Source organism: Grammomys surdaster, unplaced genomic scaffold (assembly GCF_004785775.1).
Source record: "Grammomys surdaster isolate TR1022 unplaced genomic scaffold, NIH_TR_1.0 130, whole genome shotgun sequence".
NCBI classification, from domain to species: domain Eukaryota; kingdom Metazoa; phylum Chordata; class Mammalia; order Rodentia; family Muridae; genus Grammomys; species Grammomys surdaster.
Window position 1 is genome coordinate 21,642,217 of NW_021604588.1, and position 25,167 is coordinate 21,667,383.

Sequence of the window (25,167 nt, forward strand, 5' to 3'; positions counted from 1 at the left end):
GGGAGGGAGGAAAAGAGGGCTTAACTAATCAGTCATAGACCATTTAGAACGGTCTCCATTTGAAAGAACAAGAAGTTAAACACTACTAGTTGACTTTGCCAATCAAGGGAATGTTGATTAATATTTATGCTCAGACTGAAGCACATGAAGCACCCACACTGATGAAATACTCCCACCAGGCCACCTTTGAATCCCTGACTACTTCAAACATATTGTTAGGTAATTAACCAACTCACAGCCTTAAAGACAACTGAAGAACATGAAGCAGTCCTCTCCCCGTACAGCATGAGCTTAAAGATGCTCCTTCCCTACTCAGTATCAAATTCCAAGCTCATAAAGAAGACTAACTCCAAAAAAGTCTGTCCTTGCAAATCAAGAAGTGAATGGTGGAAAAACTATAAAAACGCAGACGTGAGGGAAAATGCAGTGGCCTTCAGCTCACAAAGCATGCCTGCTCCATAATGTCCTCCGTCATAAGAAACAGTTCTTCCTTCCAACTGCAAAGTCAACAGGTCTTGCTATCAAAAGTCCTCGGTGAACCCAGTCACCTTACCTCTTGAAGCTCCTTTTCTTTCTCCTTAATTCTCTGTTCCAGAGACCGTTTAGCACTCTCTGCATTCTGTCGATAACAACTCAACTCCTCAGTCAAGTTTTTCAGCTTCTGTTCCAAGGTGGTACACTGATAACAGATAAAAATGTTTCATACAAAACCAGTTACAGAGAATGAAGCCGAATTTTGTGTTTTAAGAAATTTTAGTCCAGGCCAGCGTGGTGAGCTATACCTTGAAACCCATCCAGCACTGGGGAGGCAGAAGTAGGCAGATCTCCGAGTTCTAGGTCAGTAGGGTCTACATAGTGAGTTCCAAGCTAGCAAGGGCTATTTACTGGGACCCTGTCTCAAAAAATAAATAAAATAAAAATAAACTGTAGTTCCTAAAGTCTGTTTCATGTTTACCATGTTTTGATCTTTTTATTTCACTTAAAGTCAGATTCATATTCATTATCCAAATCCTAAGGTCACTATGATTCTATAAGCACATATGAAGCTTATACAGAGGAAATATCAGCAAGGATGTTAAACATCAGTACAATTTTAAAACACTTCCCAATGTGTGCCATGGGAAAGGGAGACGGCAGTATTAGAACATACCAACACCACTGCATGGCAAGCAGATCCAAAGGCAGCACTAGGCCTGAGAGCTCAGTACAAGGCTGACAGTGTAACTCCAGTCTCTAGAACCTGCATGAAGAGCAGGATGTGATCGTTTGCATCTGTAAGTCCAGCATTCCCATGGCAAGAGGAGGGATGGAGACATGAAAAGTACCCAGAAATTCTTGTTCCAGCTAGGCCGAGGACTTACTCCTTCACACAGAGCACCTATAAACAATCAAGGCAGTGATACTGACCTAGTGATTTAGGAACTATAAGATATCTAGGACAAGATCCTTACTATCCTATGAGAAAGTCTGTTGCAATCATATTAGAGACAGACAGACAGATTTTTCCCCCTGAGTTAAGGTCTCACTATGCAGCCCTGGATGGCTTGGAACTTGCAACATTGACCAAAGTAGCCTCAAACTCAGAGATGTGCCAGACTCTATCTTTCTGGTGCTGGGATTAAAGGAATGTACCACCATGTCCAGCCCATAATGAATTTTTGTGAAAAACTTTAAGTATTAAATACACTGCTTCTTTCCATAATACTCATTGTGCCATTACACTTCTAGAGGCTCACAGAACCCCAGAAAACCACAGCTGATTTCTAATTATGTTCTTACAAGCAACACAAAGAATATGCTTTTGCTTCTTACATATTCAGTTATCTGCCAATTTTAAAATTACATGAAAACTTAGGGTATTTTCCTAAAATTAAACAAAATTGTTTTAGTCATTCAAGTGTCAAGATTCATTCCATCCCTTGAAGCCATCCCTTTAGTTCAAATCCTTAAAATGGCTGACCCCCAGAATACAACATTTAAGTAGTAGTAAGAAAGTTTTACAGGGGCTGGAGAGGTGGCTCAGAGGTTAAGTATACTGGCTGCTCTTCCAAAGGACTAGAAATTCCCAGCACCCACATACGAGCTCACAACTGTCTGTAACTCCAGTTCCAGGGAATCTGACACCCACACAGAGACATACATCCACGCAAAAATCAATGCACAAAAAAATAAATAAATAAATAAATAAATAAAAGCTTACATTAATGGGAGTTTCCCACTCTGTGAGATGCCTCAATTTAGTAAGCTTCCTCATTAATACTTGTCTCTGAAATTCTACCAATACATACGTGTTTGAGTGTATGTGTACATGGGTTGCAAATGTGTAGGAAGGGGTATATGAGCAGGTGCAAATGGAGACCAGAAGTCAGCATCAGTGTTCTCTATCTTAGTTTTTCAGGTAGAGTCTCTCAATGGTATTGGACGAGTTCACCAATTCTGCTGGACAGCTCAGATAGCCAACAACAGGGGTCCTTCTGCCTCTGCCCCCACCCTACTCCACCCCCAGTGGTAGGACTAGAGACACATGCAACCATTACCAGCTATGTTGAATTACTATGTGTGCATATGTGATGGGGGAGTACAGCTAACTCATGCAAACAGGTCAGAGAACAGCTTCTGGGAGGGAGTCAGTTCTCTCCTACCATGGGCTCCAAGGACTAAACTCAGGCTGTCAGTTTCCACAGCAACTACTTTTACCCACTGAGTCAATTCACAAATCTCACTTATGTACGCAAGTAATTTAAGCATGCGTGTTGGGGACAGATTAAACTACTGTCCTCAGGCTTGTGTGATAAGCACTTTACTGAGGAAGCCATCTGTTCAGCCACCCAGAGTCTAATTTAACACTATTATGAGTATTATATTGGAAATCTGAGAATTGAAGAAAACACTATGCAATATTTTGCTGGAAGACAAAATGGCAGTTATTAAGCAAAGATGAACAGTACCAATCTGGTCAATGGTGACTAAATGATTTTGGAAATACCAGAACTTTAAGAAGATAAAAGTGAGCTTTGTATAGTGGCACATTTCAGCATTCAAGACTGAGACAGGAAAAACATCAGTTTGAGACCAGCCTGAGCTACACAATGGAACACGTTCTCAACAAAAAACACTCCAAGTTTTACATGTGTGCATACGTACACTCTATCATGCAGATGAATTCCCAGCTTTTTATTTGGGTGATGGGACTCCACTCAGGTCCACAGCCAGCACTTTACCAACTGAACCATTTCCCTAGCCTCAGAAAACATTACATGCTTAAGCCAACAGCTCAAATTCACCTTCTGCCTCAGACAGTAAGAGACCTTCATTGTTACAATAATTTTTATATTTTTTAATTCCCAAGGATAGTACTACATGATTTATAAGAATAAATGTAAATCTTAGCCAATAGTGATTGAGAACCTGCTTTGCTCTGCATATGGAAATGGACAGACAACTCAAAGATCACTGGCCATAAGGACAAACTGGCATTTTGATGATTGACAATCGCACACAAAAACAATGGACCCTTGGCGCCCTCTACTGGCACTCCCTCAAAGTGCAACAAGTTCCTAAGGGACTTCATTCCTTTCTTTATAGACAGGGTAGATTAAAACAGATCATTGAAGGTATTTATACTTCATTCAAAAATATTTTGAATGCCACCATGATATCAGTTATGCACAGTCCATGTGTAAGTAACTGGCCACTAGATGTCATGTATGCTCCATAATACACTTAAGGCAGTGGTTCTAAACCTTCTTAATGTTGAGATTCTTTAATACAGTTCCTCATGTTGTGGTGACCCCCAACCATAAAATTATTTTCATTGCTACTTTGTAACTGTAATTCTGCTACCCTTATGAATCATAATGTAAATATCTGGTATACAGGATGTCTAGCATACAAGCCCTGTGAAAGTGTCATCTGTATGACCCACAAGTTGAGAATCAATGCTCGAAACGTAAGCTCAAGTTCTTACAACTATGTATTTTATGACCCTGAGCACTCCCTTCCAGGCTCAAACTGAAGTTTGTAAATTGTTAGAAAAGACCCAAACTATAAGCAAGCATTCAATCACTTGAGAGCACAGAGTATATCAGTTTTATTTTTTTAAATAAGCAATTCTAATGACACATAACATAATGTGTATTTAACAAAGTCTCATGAGGCACAAAAGAAAATGAAACTGAATTTCCAGTTGGAGAGATTTGAAACTGACTGGTGGAAAAAGGACATCCAAAAGGCACTGAAATAAAACCAAATCTTAAGGACCTGGCGGAATAGTACCGAGATGAAGGCCAGAGTCAAGTTCTAAGCACTGTCCAAGTAAAAACTCTAACAATAATCTGATAAGAGACATCACCAAAAATGAAAGGCAGAACAAAGATCCTTTCTCACCAAAACAAGACTAATGTTAGTTCTTGTTATAGAGACAGAGATGTAACATAAATTAGCTGAGTTGACTATAAACTCAATAATTTGTGATAACAGCAATTAATATTATAAATTCACCCTGACCCAGGTATTATGCCAAAACCTTTACAAAAATTACCTCAATCTTTACATCTAAACATCACTTTGAAAAGAGATAGGCTAGGCATATTCTTACCTAGTCCACACAGCAAGAAATTCAAATTCTAGACATTACTTTGAAATAAAGTGAGTGGAAAAAAGAAAGGAGATTAACTAGAGTTCAAGTCAAATATAAACACAGCACTAGGAGAAAACAAAACAAAATGAGCAAACACACCTCAACCCAGAAATATCCCTCAGGAATGAAGAGGAATCAAACATCCTCAAATAAAGGGAAACTAGGGCCTTATAGCCAGAGCACACACACCCTAAAACAATTCAACAGGAAGCACTTTAAGCAAAAAAGTAACAATCAAAAAACAAACAAACAAAACATCCAAAACCATGGAAAGGGAAAAAACACAAGAAAGCAACAATAATCTCTGACATTTTTAAACATCTGACAATTGACTTAAAAAATGTAATACAGTCAATATAATTCTAAGTTTATGTAAAGAAAACATTTAAGATGGGGTAGGGTAAAAAACAAAGGAAACAAGTGTGTCATAATTTATTAAAGCTGTCAAAATGAACATACCAATAGCCTATGCATTCTATGAAATGTTTATATAATTCATGGAAAAGTAAGAAACAAAGCAATAAAAAGCACAAACAGAAAACGAAACAAAAATGTCAGGCTTAAGTCATGACAAATAGTTACATTAAATGTAAACGAGCTAAATTCACCAACAGTAAAGAACTAAAAACCATGACCTAACTGTATTCAAAACACACTTCAAAGAGGACAACGTAAGTAGAATGAAAATAGAAAGACAAATACAGGAATTTGACAACACTGATTAAAAACAGAAACCATTATAACTCCCTCAGTAGGAAACAAATGATTTTGTTAATAATTAAAAAAAAAAAAATGTAGGGCTGGAAAGATAGCTCAAATGTTGAGAGAACTGACTGCTCTTTCAGAGGTCCTGAGTTTAATTCCCAGCAACCACATGGTGGCTCATGATCATCTGTGGTGGTACCTCTTCTGGTGTGTCTGAGGACAGCTGCAGTGAACTCATATACATAAAATAAATTTTTAAAAACTGAAAGTAAAATATTAAAATCTCTATGAAAAAAAAAATCACTAGGCCTGGGTGATTTTACTAGTGAATTCTACTACATCCAAGAAGCAAAACAAATCAATGGCACTTTCTTCCAGAAAATAAAACAGAAGAGCTCCCAGTTCACTTTATGAAGCTAAAATTACCCTGATAACAAGTATCATACAAAGATGGAAGAAAAAAAAAGAGATGCCAAACAATAAATACCTCTCATGAAAATCAGACACCTAAATCCTTACCAAGTTATTGGCAAATAAAATCCACAACTAAATACAAAGTTACATACCATAATCATGTAGGACTTTTTCCAAACACATAAGGCTCCTTCAAATATCTGAAACCCAACCAGTGTAGTCTGCCACATTAATAAGCTAGTACCCTCATATAAACTAAATGTGAAACCTTCAATTACCTTAAAGCAAAATTTTAATTAGGAAAGAAAAAGAAACTTGGCCATGGGAAGCAAAGAAACCCAGGTCTACTACAGCAATTTTCACCTATAAACTCAGTTATTTATTAAAAGAAATACAATTCCTTAAGAACACCTCAAACATGGTTTTTTCAGGGTTCCCTGTAAATCTAACAGCCAATAGAAAGAACCCTATGCCTGGGATATAAATAATGACATTAAGAGGATCATGAGGAAGACGCCAGAGGCAATGGCAAGGAAACACATAACTTGGAAGGAATTTGGTTATTTCAAATAGACTAAGATAAGCCAACCATGAGCCCAGAGACTGGCTCCAGAAAGCACCAAATCCATCATGGCTGGTTTTGGAAGGTAATTCACTTCTCCATGATGTTTAATACCACATAGTAGTATAATTTAAAAAAAAAAAAGTATTTATTCATTTTATTTATTTATTTATTTTTATTATACTACTATTTTCTGAGTTTATTTCACCATTTATTATATTCTGCCTCCAATAATATTTGTTGCTCTACATATCTCCAGGTCTTGAACAATGCTGAACAGACAGCAAGCACTCAATACATAACTTAGTGAATGAGAACTAGTGACAGAAAAAAAACAGAAAACCAGAGGTAAGCTTGGGTTCATGACCTCACTCGGAGCCTTGAGAAAGGTCTATGGCAGCATGCTGAACCCCAGGGGCAGGTCATCTAACTCCCATCCATGTCCTGAATGGGAAGCTTCTACAGCTTCACTCTCCCTCCTGTCCCATCAGTGCTATCACTGTTCACTGTGACTCACTCAAGGTCACTTCAGCTGCAATGGCACAGGCAAGACAGGTCCCATTACATCCCAACCACACAGCCTGTATCAGCAGCACCCAACATGTGCTTCCAAAGGCCTTTACTAAGAATTACTTTATTAACTTAGGTATAAAAAAAACAGTACTTTCTCAATCATTCATGAAAAGTCAAGTACCTTGGTTGCTGCTTGGTCATACTGTGCTGTGGTTCTCACTACTTCATCTCTGGTCTTATTCAAAATTTTCTCTTTTTCAATTAATTCTACTTTCGTTTTTTCCAGTTGTAGCTTTAACTCTTGAAATTTATTCACTTGGTCTTTCATTTCCTTTTCTTGCTCTTGGAGGCGTAGTTCTAACTCATTCATCTTGCTTTTTAGGTCTTAAAGCACCAAAAAAAAAAAAAAAATCACATTCAAATTTAGACAGACAGACAGACAGACAGACAGAGATATACATACATTTTCAAAATGTTCACAATTATTTATCTTACCTACTCTGAAATCTTGAGTGAGATAACCCTAATTTACATTAAATACAGAAACTACCTTAATTGGATTTAACTTCAACAGTCAGCACCTCCATGAACATGTATATTTAAATACTCTATAGAAAGAAGAGTAATTGCGTTTCCTTACGTCTTCATGGAGGAACACAGGGAGGAAATAACCAGCAGTATCTATGATAGTGCTGTGCTTATCACAGGGTATGCCCTCTGTAAAAAGGTACTGAACTTTACACCCTGGACACTAAAGCTTGCTTTATGTCCATATCAATTCAAACCTGTGCTGGGCAGCAGGACCACTTACCCCCCATAGTACCTAAGAGCCTTGCCTCTGCTGAAGAACAACAGTGTAAACCTCGCATACTGCCAAAATTAACAAGGAGGCCCCTCCCTGATCCTGCACACAGCGCTGGTTCCCACAGCATTGGCAGTGCAGCAGCTCTCACCAGCACATACTGATGAGGAGTCTCCATGTATCGCAGCCCTGGAAATTACCACAGTCCACAGAGCAGATTCCAAACACCACCTGGTACGCTTGGCTGTCAGTTTAAGTGTAGAACAGCAGCCAAGGTTACAGGTTTGCTCCCATATGGACAGCCTGGCATGCAGGGCAGAGCTGCTCTGTGCACAAGCCACAGCTCTGGCCAAGGCTGGTCAGAGCACAGGCTCACTCTAAGAGCCAGGTGAGAAGACGAGGGCTGCAGTCTTGTAGTAATGTTCTCTCTGCTTTTGGGAAAAGCCATCAAAGCCATCTGACTACTTCTAAAGGCTCACAGCACCATGTGTCAATAAAATACAAGTTCCTCCAAAACTGTCAATGTCTTTTGTCATTACAGAAATGGCAAATTTCATAACATGGGTCTGGGATATGAACTAGCAAGTTGTCTAACAAAATATACAATGCAAACCTCAGACTAAAATTATCTAGAAAACTTTCATTTAAACTAATTTGTCAGAAAGTTACCTTGATTCTGGGCTTTGGCCTGGTGCAAAAGCTGCGAACTCTGAGGGTCGTCAGGGAGGCTACCGTTGCAGTCTCCTCGGCCTCGCTGCACACCTGATTTGCTAGGAGTCACTTCTTCCCCCAAAAAGTGAGCAGCAGAGACATCTCTCCTTAGAGGGGTTTTCAGAGAACAAGATGAAAGGCGACTTGGGGTTTTTTCCTGTTGCCAAGAAAATACTGATGAGGAAGCCTGATGTCTTGCGATGTCGCGGTGATTCATGGTGGCCTGGGAAACAGGCAAGGTTGCTTTCTGCAAAAATAGAAACTCCTTAGAGCCCTTTAGAAATCTCATTTTTTAAATTTATTTACCTTTTTCCCCAGTGTTGGAGATCAAACCCAGGACCCTGCCTATGCTCTATACCCACAAACCTGGAAATCTCAACATTCAGGGCTATTTCTTTCCAAACAGAACATGAAGCCACAAGCTCAAGACGGTGATGCTAGCACAACATACTAATAATGAACGTCGAACAGATGCAGGACAGCATAAATCCCAAGTACTAGTACTGCAATGTCCTAACAGGTTTCTCAAGTGAGCAACAACAACCATCTGAGATCACACCAATTCACAACGGCTACATCTTGGCACTGCTTACCATTATTCACCTCCATTTTAAATCCCCAAACTGGCTTTCCTTTGTCTGTCTTGCTTTCTCTACCTACTTTCACACTAAATAGCAACCTATAGAACTGTCATTAATTTCATTTTCATACCTGGTAATTCTGGTAAAACATCACGTGGATGCTTTATAATCAACACTTGCATGTAGCCTGAGCTGTAAAGTACTTTCTGCCTTCTTTCTGATGAGCAGAGACTTAAGAGACAGATGCTGTGTTAACTCCACAGCAAGCACTCTGTTAGCTATTGGAAAGGTTCAATAGTTACATACTTCTTTTAACATCAGGGGTAGAACAATGAGGAAGTACATGTCTCTAAGACAAATTGGATAACTTTTATTTATTTTGGTAAGCAGTACATTTGGTACAAAAATCCAGGCGACCTCAAAACGAGCTTTAAGGACAGGTAAAGAAACAGCTATCTTTTGATCCTCAATATTTCATTATCTACTGATAAAGTCTGCCTTAAGCTGTCTGAGTTGTAGCATCTCACTAAATGTCTATGTCTTTATACCTTTAAGCAATAATCTCAACACTTCTGTTTACTGGCCCATATGATAATGGAGTCTCTCTCTAGGGTACAGCACAGTCAGTATAGTGTGTGCCCAGTGTGCATAGAGTCCTTGATCCTATCCACAACACAGCATAAACCAAGTTCAGTGGGACACATCTGTGATCCTGGCCCTCAGAAAACACAGCAGGAAGTTCAGAAGTTCAAGGCAATCATCAGCTACATAATAAGTTTGAGGCTAGTCTAAGATTGGAGACTGTCTGAAAAACACAAAACAAACACACACATAGACCTACAGGCAACTACCTAAAAGAAACAGGACACCACATTGCCAACATTCTCCTCTGAAATGAAAATTTTACCGATAAGAACTCTCAAAACTCACAGTTCTGATAGCAATTGCAGTATACCAGAGGAGTCAATAGCAGGCATCAGGAATAAGGAATAATTCCCTAGACCGTCCTTTTCCAAACATGATCCTTATCTCAGTTTTAAAAAGAAGGTAAAATGGCCTTGGTACCCCCCATGAACATTTATTATTTGCAGATAAATCTAACCTCACTCAGAGTATTTAGTTTTGATTTTAAGACAAGGTCTTAACCATATAGCTCAGGATGGCTTGGAATTCAAGCCATCAGTCTCCTCAGTGCAGAGATCACAAGCATGTTCCACAATGCTCAGATTTCTCCTGAGTTTAATTTTATTTATTTGTGTAACAGGTAAGTACAGAAGTTGCATACTGCTGCACCTGTGTGCAGATCAGAAAACAGCTTTGGGAGTCGGTTTTTCCCTTCCCCCACGGGTGCCAGCATCAGACCCACGAAGTCAGGATGGCACAGCAAGGGCCTTTACCTGCTGAGCCATCTTGTTGGCCCCTATTTTTAAAACAAAGAAAAATAATCACCACCAATGAGGCCTGGAGTTTTTTCTCAAGGTAAGAGAAATATGCCAGATCTATATAAGGCAAATCACTCTTCTTATGCTACAGCAAAGGGTTTCTGTAAATGCATCTTCATCTGCAGGGACCATAATGAACTTACTTTAGCATGCAAAGCTTTAACCTCTGCCTCTAATCTTTTTCGTTCTTCAACTTCTTTGTTATATTTTTCTTTTAGGTCTTCGTATGTGGAACCTAAACCTAGACAACCAAATAAGATTTTGTGTCAACTAATGATTTCATAAAGGAATTAAAAGATCAGCAATGGCTGTGCTAAGTCTTGAAATAAGTAACTTAATATTTAATAGAACACTGTAGAGCAATATGTCAAAGTATTGATCAAATTACTGATATATGAAAACAGAAGTGTCTCCTATATTCTGAAACTGTACTTCTTTTTGAAACATACTTCAGAAAGGTAAAATGTAAGGAATTTAATGCTTACTTCTAATGGGTCAACATAATTCAACAAACAAGCAAACAAACATGCAATTGGGGATGACATTTTTGAAACACTAAAATTAGAAGCTAACTCCAAATTTGGACTAAGTCATTAATTCACAATTTAAACCTCAGAGTTGTTTATATGGCTATAATACTGACTCGGTGTGAGTGGAGCTGTGAAGAGTTTCTGTGGCGTACTGCATGGATTCAGGGAAACATCTGCTGATTGTGCAGCTTGTTGGCTTCTTTCAAATTCAGATTTACACCTGTTATAAAACCCAAGAGACCAACAACACAATTTAGAACAAAGACTACAGAACACCAATGCCATACATTTCCAAAGAACAAAGAAGTGTAGGAAACTTCGCCTCTCAAAATCCTTTTATCCAACATCTAGTGAGAGCTAATTCTTAAGCCAGGTGTAAAAGGAAGTACCTGCTCTTCAAAATATTAAGAAGCCCTATGAGCACTTTAGCAGCAAAGAAGTTTAGAGGGCTCGGGATAGAGTCCAACCAAATTTTATATTCCATCTAAGCAAAAGAAAGGTACAAAAAAACATCAGAAATACAAGTCAAGTTATATGTTTGAAACACAGGTTCTAATTATGAAAATGGAGACATTACTTATGATAATCATTGTAAAACAAGAGATCTGGGGTAGGCAGGATGGCTCAGTAGGTAAAGACATTTGCCACCAATCCAAGATTGATCCTTGGGATTCATAAAATGGAAGAAAAATGACTACCAAAAATTCTTCAATGACCTCCCCATGTGTACATGAACACACAAATAAATAATTTAAAGACTTGATAGATATTATATGGCATTTTAAAAAGAGATATACAAATTAAGTTAACATAATACATCTAAAATGATCATGGCTAGAAATGCTACCCATCTACTTTCGGGGCTCTTTTGCTCCATTGACAGAAATTCCAGGCAGGCAAGTGCTGGTCCCTGAGTACCTGGCAGAAGTGAGGAGTGACAATGTTCTCTCCAGTGCTGCTCTTTCTGCAGGTGTTGTGCATTGGGACCCTTAGCACTACAAGTTTTAACCCTGAGTGAGCCTAGCTGAAAGTCAGGATCCTTCAGCCTTTGCCCAAGCTATTAGGTGGATGTCTGACCCTCAGCACTGAAGCCCACAGGACGGTCACTCAGACACTTACCGCTTAAGGTCCTGCTCCAGTTTCTCTATTTGCTTTTTGCATGAGCTCAGTTGACTTTCTTGGAAATTCACTTGTGACTCCTTAACTTGAAGTTCATGAGAAAGCTTCTGCCTTGTTTTCTCCAAATTTTCACATATCTCCATCAATCTTTGATTTTCCCTTTTCAGGTCTGCACCCTCAGTCTTTCCATCTTCAACCTAACAGAGATTGTTGACAAGAAAATAGTTATGTACGTACCAAGTACTCCATATGAATCTGACTCTAAATTTTCTGTGATACTGTAGCAATAATAAACCCCTGGGGTGAAGGAGGTGATGCTTCATGAACAAAGAAATTTTAAATGACCAAACTCTTAAGTGTATAGATAGAAAGTTCCATACGGTCACACATTATATTATCATTTAACATCCTTTCAAGATTTGAAAATAAAAGCCAGCAGCAATGGCTCAGGGAACAAGAATAACTTGCTGCTCTTGCAAAGGACTTGGGTTCAATTCCCAGCACCCACATCACATGGTTCACAATTGTCTGGACCTAAAATCTATGGGATCTGATATCCTTTTCTGAGCCCTCATACACGTTGTACACAGTCAGGCACACACAACACACATACATATTTTTAAAAATTAATTTTAAAATAAACCTTATAACTTTTCCTGAACTATTCATTTTTCAAGTTTCACTGAGGAAGCCAGCTATTTTAAAATAGGGAGGGAAATCAAAAATCCCTCCATAAGCAAAAATATATTAGAAGTCATAATCACAGTTGTATTATATGGTAACACAGTTGGCTAACAGGGTTTTGCTTTGTTTTTTATTTTTAAAGTTTTCATTTAATACCCCGGAAGAGATGGTGTTAGGAACACCAAGGTCTTTAAAGCTCACTGTTAGACAGCAATCTCCACTTCAACTGTAAAATATCATAAAACTATCTCAATCCAGATCTGAAGCCAGACACTTGGCCTTATTACACACAGCAAAAAAGCCAATTCCCAAACATAAGTTAGAATGAAATTAAGCCCTAAATATCCACAGGCAGGCAGCCATAAAGACACAGATGAAGAAGACCAGAAGCAATTGAAAATGTCTGAAGAGGAAGAGAAGATATCACCTGAAGATGGCGAGACCTGCTTCCTACAGGAAACTGAAATCAAGGTGAAATGACCCAGTACTGATACCTTCTGCTTCTGTTTCTGCAGTGCAGCTTCAAGAGAGTCCAGCTGAAACTGCCTCTGCTGTTTCTCCTTCTTCAGTTTGTCCAGCTGTCCTTCAAGCTCTTGAATCTTTTGAAGAGCTCTGGTAGGGAGACCTTCCTTCCATTCTTCCAATGCCCAGCTCATCTTGTTTTATTTTTAAAGCATTTAGAAGTAAACTGAAGAAAAATAATAAAGTTAGTAAAGAAACTTTGAAGATTATATAACATTCTGTGGTTTCCTCATTTTATTCTTTCAGTTTTAATGTCTTAGAGAGCTCCTTGCTTTGCTGAAACGTTTCCAGGTGAAATTGATCCTACCAGTATGAAAGAAAAGCACCCCACGATCTTACAACCGTTCTCTTCCTTCTTCCATCATTATCACTCATACTCTGGAGCAGTGCTTCTCAACCTTCCTAATGTTGCGAACCTTTACTATAGTTCCTCATGCTGTGGACCCTCAACCAGAGAACTATTTCATTTCTACCTTCTACCTGTAATCTTGCTACTGTTATGAATCATAATGTAAACATATGATATGCTGGATATCTGATATGTGACCCCCTGTGGGGGTCAAAACCTAGCATTTAAGAACCACTGTTTTTTATCCTCAGGGAAGCCTTTTCTGTGATTCCCAAACCGGTCAGTTTCCAGTTCAGTTTTTCGTAAGATTATCTAACTCTTTTCAAGCTGTATCATTTGTTAAACTGATACATGCATCAGTCAAGAGTGAGTGCCAAGCTACTGCCAAGACTGCTGCAGAGGTGATAAAGGCACACTTCACATGATAAAGGAATACAGACAGGGACTCAAAGGACAACTCGAGCCCTGTCACTGTCACTCAAATTCAACTGTTCTTTGTGTTTTGGTTTGTCAATTATGAGAGTAATGTTGGCAATTTCCTCAAGCATTAGAATGGCATCTCCCAGTACATTTTCTGTATGTGTTAACTATTATGTCAGTTCCCCAAAAACACACTTCAGCTTATGACACAAAGGAAATGTGGATTACCTCCTTCTGAGCCACATCTGTGTATGTATACTGAGATAGTATCTAACTGTAAATATTCTGAAAAAAAAAAAAACTTTCAAAAATTAGAGAAAAACATGGATCTTGGCATGTGAGTTACCAGGCCTTGAAGGCAGTTTTTGCTGCCAGCTTCATTATTTTTTCCCAGATCTCATTTCTCAGAGGACATCAGTAACTCCACACCCATTTTCCCACAAAATTTTCTGAAATTTTGAAATTCTGAAAAGCCCTCTTAACTAAAACAAAAAACAGTTGACCCTGCTCTAAAAAAATGGCAGTCATGTAGCCTGTTCATTCAAGAGTGAGAGTACATTAGACCAAAAACCACACAAAAAATTGTCTTAACAATTCAGCCAGCTACCAAAATCATTACATCAAGATGTCACAGCCAACTTGGCCTTTCATTCCAGCACTTGGGAGACAGAGGCAGGTGGATCTCTGAATTTGAAGCCAGCTTGGTCTACAGAGTGAGTTCCCAGGAAGCCAGGGCTACACAGAGGCTCCATCTCCAAACAGGAAAAGAGCCATTGCCAACAAGACAAAAAAGAACAATCTAGTGAGGAGATATAGGCAAGGGAACCCAGCAGGTTTCTTTTCTAATTCAAAACCTACAAACAGCCATATACATGTTTGTAGTCACACACTTTGTTGAGAACAAGAAGGTAGTTATATATGTAGTTAATATAACAGAAGTTATATTTTATTATGCTGAGAATTATTATACAATATTTACACTTTAAATTCCTAATTACAGTCCCAAGCCCGTCTTCCCAAGGCTGCTCACCTGGGTGATGCAGTTTAGCTTAGGGTCAGGTTCAGTTTTGTTTTGTTTCTTTTTATTATTATTATTTTTTTTTATTTTTTTTGGTTTGGTTTTTCGAGACAGGGTTCCTCTGTGTAGCCCTGGCTGTCCTGGAACTCACTCTGTAGACCAGGCTGGCCTCAAACTCAGAAATCCGCCTGCCTCTGCCTCCCAAGTGCTGGGATTAAAGGCCTGCGCCACAATTCATTCTACATCCTAATGGTAGTCCCCCTCCCGCCTCTACTCCCAGACCCCCACAAACATCTTCCCTTCTTCTCAGAGTAGGGGAAGACCCCTGATCCTGGGACATCAAATCGAAGCAGGACTACACACATCCTTTCCCACTAAGGGTTAGGCTCCTGAGGGCAAGTTAAGGTGGCATCTTTTCAGATGTGCAGAGCAGAGCATTGTTTAGTGTCCACTTATATACTGTTCAGTGGGCATCATGGGGTTTTAGGATTGTTATTTTGAGTGAATGATGTCAGAGTTCTGGCTATTAGCCTTGTGTGTTTAAAAAGCATTTTTTTACTATGTTCATTGCATGCTTATATACATTTTCTACCTCTCCTACACTTACATATAAATACACCACACCGATCGCCTAATTGCCATTAGGTGTTAGTAAAGAACCACCTGTCAGCCACCTAAATCGAGTCACTGGGGCAAAAGCTGTAAAATCCGTAAATGAAAAACGTAAGATTAAAGAGGCAGGGTCTGAGAGGAATACGAAAGATGAAGCAAAATCTCGGAGGTGAAGGCGATCCTAAGCCGCCAAGTGAGAAAGAAGCTTCTAGAAACCGTGAGGGCCTCCGATGGGGCGCCGCGGGTAGGAGGACGGAGACCCTGGAGTGGGGGACGCAACTCACCTGAGCTCCTCACGGAGCCTGGCTCCCGGCTCGGAGAGCACCGGGTTCCTCAACGCCGAGCTCCTCACACAGCCCGCCGCTCCTCCCTGCCCGGCACGCGCGATTCAAACTGCCCGCGGGCACCGCCCCTCTTCCTCTCGCTCACTTCCGCTCCCGCCCAGCTAGCCCCCACGCCTATTGGCCATTGTGAGAAGCCTTTGACCAATCCTCGCCCTGATTCTCGGTGAACCACCTCTGATTGGCTCTTTTGGACGACTGTTTAAAAACAAGCCGTGCGGGTAGCGGAGCCTGCGCAGACGTCTGATGCACTGGCGTTGCCTAGAGACTGGTGCCGCACGCTCTGAGGAGGAACGGACTGCGGGTTAAACAGGGTATTTAGCCCTGAGCCGCTGGGCGAGCTTGAGAAGGAGAGTGAGGCCTGTGCTGCGGGGTGGCCTGGCCGCTCGCTCTACTGGAATCGTAGGACAAACGTGAAGTGATAGCTCTAAGGGGATTATTAATTTAAAAGTTGGCTGCAAAGTTGAGCCAGTTGGCGCGCGCCTGTCATAGCAGCCCTGAGGAGGGCGTTTGGAGGGCAGCCTGGGCTATATACAGAGTCCGTGTCTCAAAAGAGAGAGGGCGACAGAGACAGAAACGAAAGAGAAAGAAAAATAAACAACGGAGGCACAGTATAACAAAATAATCTGAACCTGAATCTAGACATGCATGCAAAACTTCAACTGCTGACCTCTCAGTCATCTCCGTCATATTTTCAAAATCTGAATATGAGACATGCGCGGGTTGTGGTGGCACACGCCGATAGGATTAGCTGAATATGAGATTCGAGGGAAACACTTCTCAACTCAAATATTCACAAGACTCTTTCAAACTGAGTGTACTCCAACCTTTTTATGAAGCCTAGGCTTGTGAGTGTGTGTGTATACATATACACATATATATTCATATCTATAATATTATACTTCCCCAATTTAAAAATGAGCATCAATTATATATAGTATTTTTTTGCTGTATTTTTATACATGGGTATGTATGCCCCCTCTCCTCTCAAACTCATTCCCCTTTTCAGCTGGATCCCCCTTTCCGTGTGTGTGTAGGGGGGGTGGGGGCGGGGGGGGGGAGGTTTAATTTCATTAGAGTTGCTTACAGCAGGAACATTAGTAAACAGACTAGAGTTTCTTTATCAGAGTAATGCATCTTACCAGTAGTTACACACCACTGTGGGTGGGGTGGAATGTTTCTCTTCATCAACCTTTATCTGTTAAGTCCTCAGAGACAGGTGAGAGCTATAATTCCTTCCCCCACAAATAAGCTTCCAAAGGCAGGAACAAGCTAGGAATTGTGAAATTGATGTGTTGCCTTCAATAAATTTCAAACTTTCTCTGTCCCCTTCACCTTTCATTAGACTATTCCTGAAATTTAAGCTGACTCTGCTTCCCCTTTTACTGAAATCATGCTGACCCTTCAATGCAAACACAACTTTTTTTTTTTTTCATAAAACCGCTGTGCTGGCTAACTTTATGTCAATCTGACACAAAGTAGAGTTATCTGAAAGGAGATTTTTGAAACACTGATAAAATGCCTCCATAAGATCCTGCTGTAGGGATTACCTTAATTAGTGATTGATGGCCCATTACAAGCAGTGCCATCCCTGGGCTGGTGGTCCTGGGTTCTATAAGAAAGCCGACAGAGCAAGCCAGGGAGAGAAAGTCCTACAACTGGACACTCACATACAGTACATAAGAGTATATTTTGATCGTGATCTGCAGGAAATTTTCACAATAGGGTGGACTGAGGCCCAAGAATCATCAGGTTGTGTAATAGTGACAGAAAAGGCATATCAGTACCAGGAAGCAATCCTGGGATGAAGTCTCTGGTGACCTTGTATCTCAAAGCTCGCCTATCACAGACCATGCAAAACAGTGGGCTATCTCGGGAAAACTCACTTGCATGCTTTTTCCTAGATGATTTCTGACAGATTAGTGGTTGTTACCTTCTAATCAAAAGTGCTTTTATATAAAGCTCTCTCTCTCCCTCTCTGAGTCAGGGAGGTAATATACCTATTTCAGCAGCATATTACTTTCAATCTCTTTTTATCTGTTTGAGGATTTAAAACATTTTATAATGAACACATCTCCCCATACAATTATGGGACTCTTCCTCACGCTGTCAATTCCACAAGAAAGCCACCCCTGCTACATGATAGTTTGACAGCAATTTTGATTTATCTGGGTTTTATTTAGAACCAATCATTAGTATTGGGTAGAATTTATTTTTCCATTTCATTTTCCACCTTTATGTGTCTATATGTTTGGGTCGTTTCTCTTACAACAGCATATTGTTTTATTGTGCTATACAGCCTTTCTGCACATCAACTTACATTTTATTGTGATAAATTTAAACAAAGCACATATTTTAACTCTGAAGTGCAAAAAAAATGTGACAAGTATATACACCCCTATAAATGCTTTTAAGTCATAATACAAACATTTTTTTGACATGACAGGGTTCCATATGCCTTTTTCCAGTTATCTAGTCCCCAGTTCCCATAGCCAGGCAACCACTAATTTGTTTGGTCAGTGACAATTTACAGTAAACCACTGTTTTGTTTGGTTTCATATATCTGGAATTATACAGGATATTGGTGTACTTTTTGGGGTGGCTATTTTACTGGGTTCTATTATCTACCATCCTTCCAACCCTTATTGCACTGAAACCCCCCAACTCTAGGTAGGTGAGAAAGAAGGTTAGTGGGGAAAGAGGGCATAGACCTCTTTAGAATAGTTCCTGCTGATTAGGGACCTTGAGTTCCTTGGGGCAAGTCCAGTCTCCATCATCAGGATATTACCAACCAGCAATCTAGCAAAACAGCAATAGCAAATGCAGCAGCAGGAACCAACAGGAACCAGCAGTAGCAGTAGCAGTGGCAGTTGGGACAGGGATGGGGGTTTGGGGGGAGAAGCTGCCCCAGGCCCTCTCAGGAATCTCGAATTTATACCCTCTCAAGAGTCCCCAGAATTCCAAACTATGTGCAGTTGGCAAAAATCATGCCCCTTCTAGAGCATGAGGCAATCATGGTCAAAGGCTGTGGACAATCTGAAGCAGCCCCATATCCCACACCTTAGATTAAAACAAAAACAGGTTCACATAACATAACTGGGTTTTGTTTTGTTTTGTTTTTTGGGGGGGGTTTTTTTGGTTTTTTGTTTTGTTTTGTTTTGTTTTTCGAGACAGGGTTTCTCTGTATAGTCCTGGCTTGTCCTGGAACTCACTCTGTAGACCAGGCTGGCCTCGAACTCAGAAATCTGCCTGCCTCTGCCTCCCAAGTTCTGGGATTAAAGGTGTGCGCCTCCACCGCCCGGCCATAACTGGGTTTTTTAAGAAACCAAAATTCTCACTACAATGTACTGCCTGAAGTCTGCTTCTTTCCGCATCGTATACAGACATTGTTGTTGTTCATAGCTTTGGGGGATTTTTTTTATTTCTTAGTACTGTTTCTTTGCAAACATAAAGATGGTCTATTCATTCACGAAGATTGTGTTGTTTCCAATTTTAAAATCATTGAAAAAAAAGTTCCCAGGACTTTTATGTTTCATAATAATGGTAAAATTAATTGAGAAATGCTTCCTGATCATCTCTGAGTTTGTGTAGAATTTATATTATTTATGCCTTAATATTTATGCCTGGAGATTTCTCTGGAAAGCTTTAAATTAGGAATTAAATTTGTATTAGTAAAGACTTTTTTTTTACTTTTCTAGTTTTGGCTTAGTTTGATAATTTGTATATTTAAAGTAAACCTATTTATTTTTCTAGTTGATTTAGGTCATCAAAACTACCAGTATATAGCTTTCCAAAGTTTTCTTTCTTTTTTTTTTTTAACTTTGAAGAACATAGTTACAATTCTTTATTCACACTGTGTCTCTGTTATCTAGTTTTTCTTCAATTCAGCTTTAATTTGATCAACCTGATTGGTCTTTTTAAAGACGACTTTGTATAGTCAAGAATAGTGGTGTGAGCCTGTAATCCTAGCATTTAGGAGTTGAGGCAGGGAGAGTGAGGGCAGCCTGGGCTGCATAGAAAATTCAAGGCCATCCTGGGCTTCATAGGGACAAGAGGAGTCTCAAAAAACACAGTGAAGATTTAAGGTGATGGCTCAGTCAGAAAGGTGTTTGCCTAGCAAGCCCAGGGACCTATATCTGATCTCCAGAACTCACATGAAAACCCAAGAGGTCTCCTTGTTGCCTCCTCTCTGATCCTTTCATGTATCTACCTTCCTCAGTTCTTCCCGAATTCTGACACATATTCTTCTCTTCATTCATTCATCCTATTTCTGTGGTCTAAGCAAGTGTCAACAAGCTTTTAATTCCATGTCTCCTCACCCTCCGGCTTCTCCACCTCAACACGAAGTGTCTTCATGTCTTCAGCTCTCAAGCTGGAAGTTCTAGAGTCAGTCTGTATCCCACAACACGTTTCCACCTTTCCTGTACCCTCCATCTTCCTGCCTGAGACCTGAACCTACCTACTGCCTTAATTATTGTAAGAGCTTTCTGGGAGGGCTATCTCTTAGCAAAGGATTGGGGCCTTGGTATGGAAAAAATGGGACCCTGGCTCCTATGTTGATGGCATTCAGATAGGCCAGCTAAGATAGATCTTTGCTCAGTGCATTTTCTAGTCCCTATATCCTTGGTCAATCACTGTATCTGTACAGGTCATCCACACATCCACTGTAAGTCACTGTATCTATCTGTACAGGTCACTCTTCCAGAAGTAAATGGCATATTTACCAAAGAGCAGTGTGTCAAGCTAATATGTGCCAGCTGGAATCAGGGAAACACAACTGAAAGGAAGATCTTGAGGAAGCAGAAAAGATAAGGAGTCTAAACCACAGTGCTTGCCAGGTGTGGTAGTGCACACCTTTATTCCCAATACTGGGGAGGCAGAGACAAGACAGAACTCTATGAGTTTGAGACCAGCCTGCTCTTCATAATGAGTTCCAGGACAGCCAGAGTTACATAAAGAGACCCTATCTCAATAATTAATTAAAAGAAAACATAGGACCAGAGACAGAGGAACATGCTCTTGTGGTTCATAATTTAACACATGGCAAGGACCCCTGAGATAGATGCTCTAGGGTAGCTCCTCAGAATTTGAACATGAAAACAGACTAACTAGTTGGCATTGACATTCTAGAACCATCTGTGGCAGTCTTGAAGACAGGGTTAGAAACCTTGAGGAAACAGGGCAGGCAGATTGGATTTATTGACCGAGTCTGCCAACTGATTGTTTCCAGTACAGCCTAGAAAATGCCATCGTCAACAAGGCAATGAATGTTGGAGTAAGGACACTGGACTCCTCAAGAAGGTCACGGCAGCTGACCTCTAGAGGTCAGAGTTGACAGTTGGATGTGCTGCTGGGGCACAGTGTCAGTGCAAATAAAAGACTCTAGGGTGAGTCAGGCAATGGTGGCACAGGCTTTTAATCTCGTCACTTGGGAAGCAGAGGCAGGTGGATGTCTGTGAGTCCAGGGCCAGCCTGGTCTACAGAGTGAATTCCAAAGCAGACAGGGACACACAGAAAAACCCTGCCTTGATAAACAAAAACAATAAAAAAAGATTCTAGAGTGTCCTAGGATGGCACCCGCATTTAACCACCTTGTCTGGATAATGTGAAAGTATTTGTTAGAGTGGGCAGCTCCATTGGAGTAGCAAAAGGTAAAGCTCTGTAGCTATAGCTAACAGATCATTGTGTTCCTGGGTGAGAGATAAATGGCCAGCATACTCGAGTTTTCTTTGATTTATGTTACATAGAAAAAGTAATATACTAGCTCAGAAGGATCTGTGGGCCACATTAACTCAAAGTCTAGCAAGCACCTCTACTAGGCCGTGTCATTGGACAGGTCTAGCAGTGCTAGTAATAACCATGAGAGTTAGGCCAACCATCTAGCAACTCTCAGTGAGATACACACACACTGAAATTCTGAAGTAAAGATTTTTTTCTCCACTAGCAAATGCTTCACTGTTTGAAAACTGTCTGCTTTTGTGTGTCATGAGGACTGAACTCCTGATCATGGAACATTAGGTATGTAACTAGTGCTTTCTATCACTGAGTGTTGTCAGAACCAGTAAGTCAGAGGTCCCAGCGGATGCAGTAACAAATCATCCCATGAATAAGGCTCAGTCAGACCCAAAGAACACAGATGGCTCTGCTCTCCCAGAGCTCTTTCATAACCCACCACTATGACTTTGTGGTGCTCATCTCGTAATTAACCTACAGAGGTGTGCACCCGATCCTGCTTCATAGGCAGGTAATGTGTCCTGAAGACAGACCGTTGTTCTCTATGGCTCCACCATGGGGGACCCAAACAGCAGACATTTGCCAGCACACCCAGTTGCTGACTCCATGTGAAGGAAAATCAGCTTGAGTTCCTCAGCACATGACTCCCATTGAGGCATGGTGGGATTATTCAAGACAGAATTCTCAGGAAGAAAACTGAGGGTAAACATTATGGGAACAGTCCGGGGTTTTCAGGTTTTGTGTCTTACACCTGTGACCACTAGAAAGGATCCACCACAGAGGAGACAGAAAATGTCCAGTGGGTATCTTTGCTTAACCTAATCTTTGTACAATAGTCTCATCATGAGAGTAGTCATAGTAACAGGAATGATGGCTATGCATGGGCTCCCTCCTACAAGAGCAATATAGCTACTCTCTTCAATAGGCATGCTTTCAGCATACTGTTGGGTCTTCAGCATGGAACTGAGTAGGAACAGTTTGTTTCCTGGTGGTAGTTAAATTGCACTGGATCCCTTCCATCCCAAAGGAAATGACTGGTACCTCTTTCCTCTTTCCAGAGTGTTAGGCAGAACTATTATGAGAGGTAAAAGAATATCTGCTTTACACCCATAGGATCTTAAAGATATTGCCTTGGGACAGAATACTTTTTTATTGAGAAATATATTTATAGTCCATGCTTATTCTAGGCATCTCTGTCCCAGCCTGCTTTCTGTTGCTGTGATGAAACATTTAAAGTAACTTGGACCCCTAGACAGAGTTATTAAATTAACAGGCTGGCAAGACAAGGACAGGTAAGATTCTGCACAGAGCCTTACCAACCTAAGACAGAAGTGCATTCCTTTTGATAATGCACATTCCATGATGGATAAGGAAGGCATTCTTGTCAGAGTGACCTAAGACAGGCTCAGTCGTGTTAATGAAATAAAAAAGGGGAGAGGTGGAGAGCCTTTGGGGCTGCTTGGCAAGAATCTGATATGGGCCAAAGACAAGGAAGTAGGCTTCAGGCAGGAATCTGACATTGGCTAGAACAAAGAAGTAATTTCAGGTAGGAATCTAAATCTTAGGCTAGAACAAAGAATTTCAGGCAGGAATCTAAATTTTAGGCTAGAACAAGGAAGTAGGCTTCAGACATGAAAATGACTTTGTGCTAGGACAGGGAAGTAGGCTCAGATACTTTGGTCATCCTGATAAGCCCTTAGAAACAGTGATCACGGGAGTGTTCACATAATTGAGTTTAATGGCTTGCTTTTTCTTTGACTATTTGTGTTTATTGTATGGAACTGACCTTAATACATGCATGTAATTAAAATGGTATAAAAGTAAAAAGGATAAGAGGGGATGGGATAGGGGGTTCTAGGGAGGGGAAATGGGGAAAACAGATGACATCTGTATTGTAAATAAATAAAATATCCAATAAAAAGTCAAAAAATAAACAAATAAAAGTAACTTGGAGGGGAGAGGGCTTGTCTGACTAGGATTTCTAGTCATACTTCATCACTGAGGGAAGTTAGGACAGGAGCTCAAGCAGGACCATGGAGGCAGGAACTGAAGCAGAAGCCATGGAGGAGTGCTGCTTACTGGCTTATGCTCACCTATCCTTATACAGCCCAGGCCCACCTGCCGGAGGATGATAGCACCACCCATAGTGCACTGGGCCCTCCTCCATTAGTTAGCAAGAAAATGCCCAGATATACCCACAGGCCAGTCTGTTGAGGCAGTTCCTAAATTAAGGCTCCTTTTTCCCAAGTGAAACTAAGCTGTGTCAAGCTGGCAATAAGAACTAACCAGAACAACATCATACCTCTTTCCTGTAACTAACTGGTCTGACACCATTGCTGTCATGGGCTCAATTTGTCCTCCATAAACCCACATTCTGAAATTGTGCCCCCCCCAGTACTTCAGAGTGTAACTGGAAGCAAGGTAGTTGCAGATGTAATTAGTAAGCTGAGGTCATTATGGGGCAGCCTAACGCAAAGTGAGTAGAGCCTTATTAAGAGGCCAAGGCCAAGGCTGCCTAAGGAGATATGCTCAATGGATGAAGTGTCCGCCACACAGTGTGAGGACCTAAGTCAGTTCAGATCCCTAACACTAATGTAAAAAAGCCAAGTGTGACTTTAATTCCAGAACTGGAGAGGTAGAGATGGGAAGGCTGGCCATCCGTTCTATCCAAATCAGTGAGATTCGGTTCCAGGTTCAATGAGAGACTGTCTCAAAACCTAAGGTAGAGAACTACCTAGGGAGGTGTATGATGTCAACCTCAGACGGCTAAATGCACACACGAAGGTGCCTGCATGTGCGTGCACACATCTGTACCATGTACAGTTGCTACAGGTGTGGTAGCACATTTAAATTCAGAGTCAGAAATGTAGACAGCATGCAAAAATTGTAGTTGTGTGGGTACAAGAAGGGGATGGCAAAGGCTTACAGAACAGCAGAATCAGGGAGGGAGACACCAGGAGCCTCGTTTGTTGCAATCCCCAGGAGCCTGCCCTCCCAACACTTGATCTTGGATTTTTCACCCCTAGAACTGTGAAACAGCCCATTTCTGCTGTTCCAACCTGCGATATTTTGCATGCCTTAATTTAGTAGCCCTGGGACACCAATACAGATACCAAGTTGGAATCATCAGCTAAACACTAGCAGCTAAAGGCTCAACTAAGGCACCAGTTCAGATATAACCACTCTAGAACGGACAGCAGCCCCTCCTCCCCACGCGCTGTCAGCACCAAAGCAGCATCTTCAGCCTCACCCCTGGGAGCTGGACCGTGCAAGACTGAGGCCAGCAGTGGGGGACTTGGCTCCTTTCCCTGCCACCTAGATAACCCCACTTTAGGCTCTACTGAGTAAGGTGTGGAGCAGGGGACACTTCTAGTCACATGGCACAGAAGGGTTCTAAAATACTTGTAGCTACACTAGTCCCTGGTTTCCTTCTGCATGTGAACAGCAGAGAAAGGAGATGAGATAGTACC

General features: G+C 40.8%; 1 protein-coding gene across 1 annotated transcript in view; it reads right to left on the minus strand.

Annotated features, from left to right (window-relative positions):
• Nucleotides 1-16,018, minus strand: part of Cenpf (centromere protein F) — a 47,717-nt gene extending 31,699 nt beyond the window's left edge. The window contains exons 1-8 of the mRNA XM_028759463.1: nt 15,908-16,018; nt 13,197-13,390; nt 12,019-12,215; nt 11,013-11,119; nt 10,513-10,604; nt 8,305-8,593; nt 7,015-7,217; nt 554-679 (exon numbers count right to left, since the gene is read on the minus strand). Of these exons, the coding sequence (XP_028615296.1) occupies nt 554-679; nt 7,015-7,217; nt 8,305-8,593; nt 10,513-10,604; nt 11,013-11,119; nt 12,019-12,215; nt 13,197-13,358 (1,176 nt within the window). The 5' untranslated portion in view covers nt 13,359-13,390; nt 15,908-16,018. The remainder of the gene's footprint in view (nt 1-553; nt 680-7,014; nt 7,218-8,304; nt 8,594-10,512; nt 10,605-11,012; nt 11,120-12,018; nt 12,216-13,196; nt 13,391-15,907) is intronic.
• Nucleotides 16,019-25,167: the final 9,149 nt, after the last annotated feature.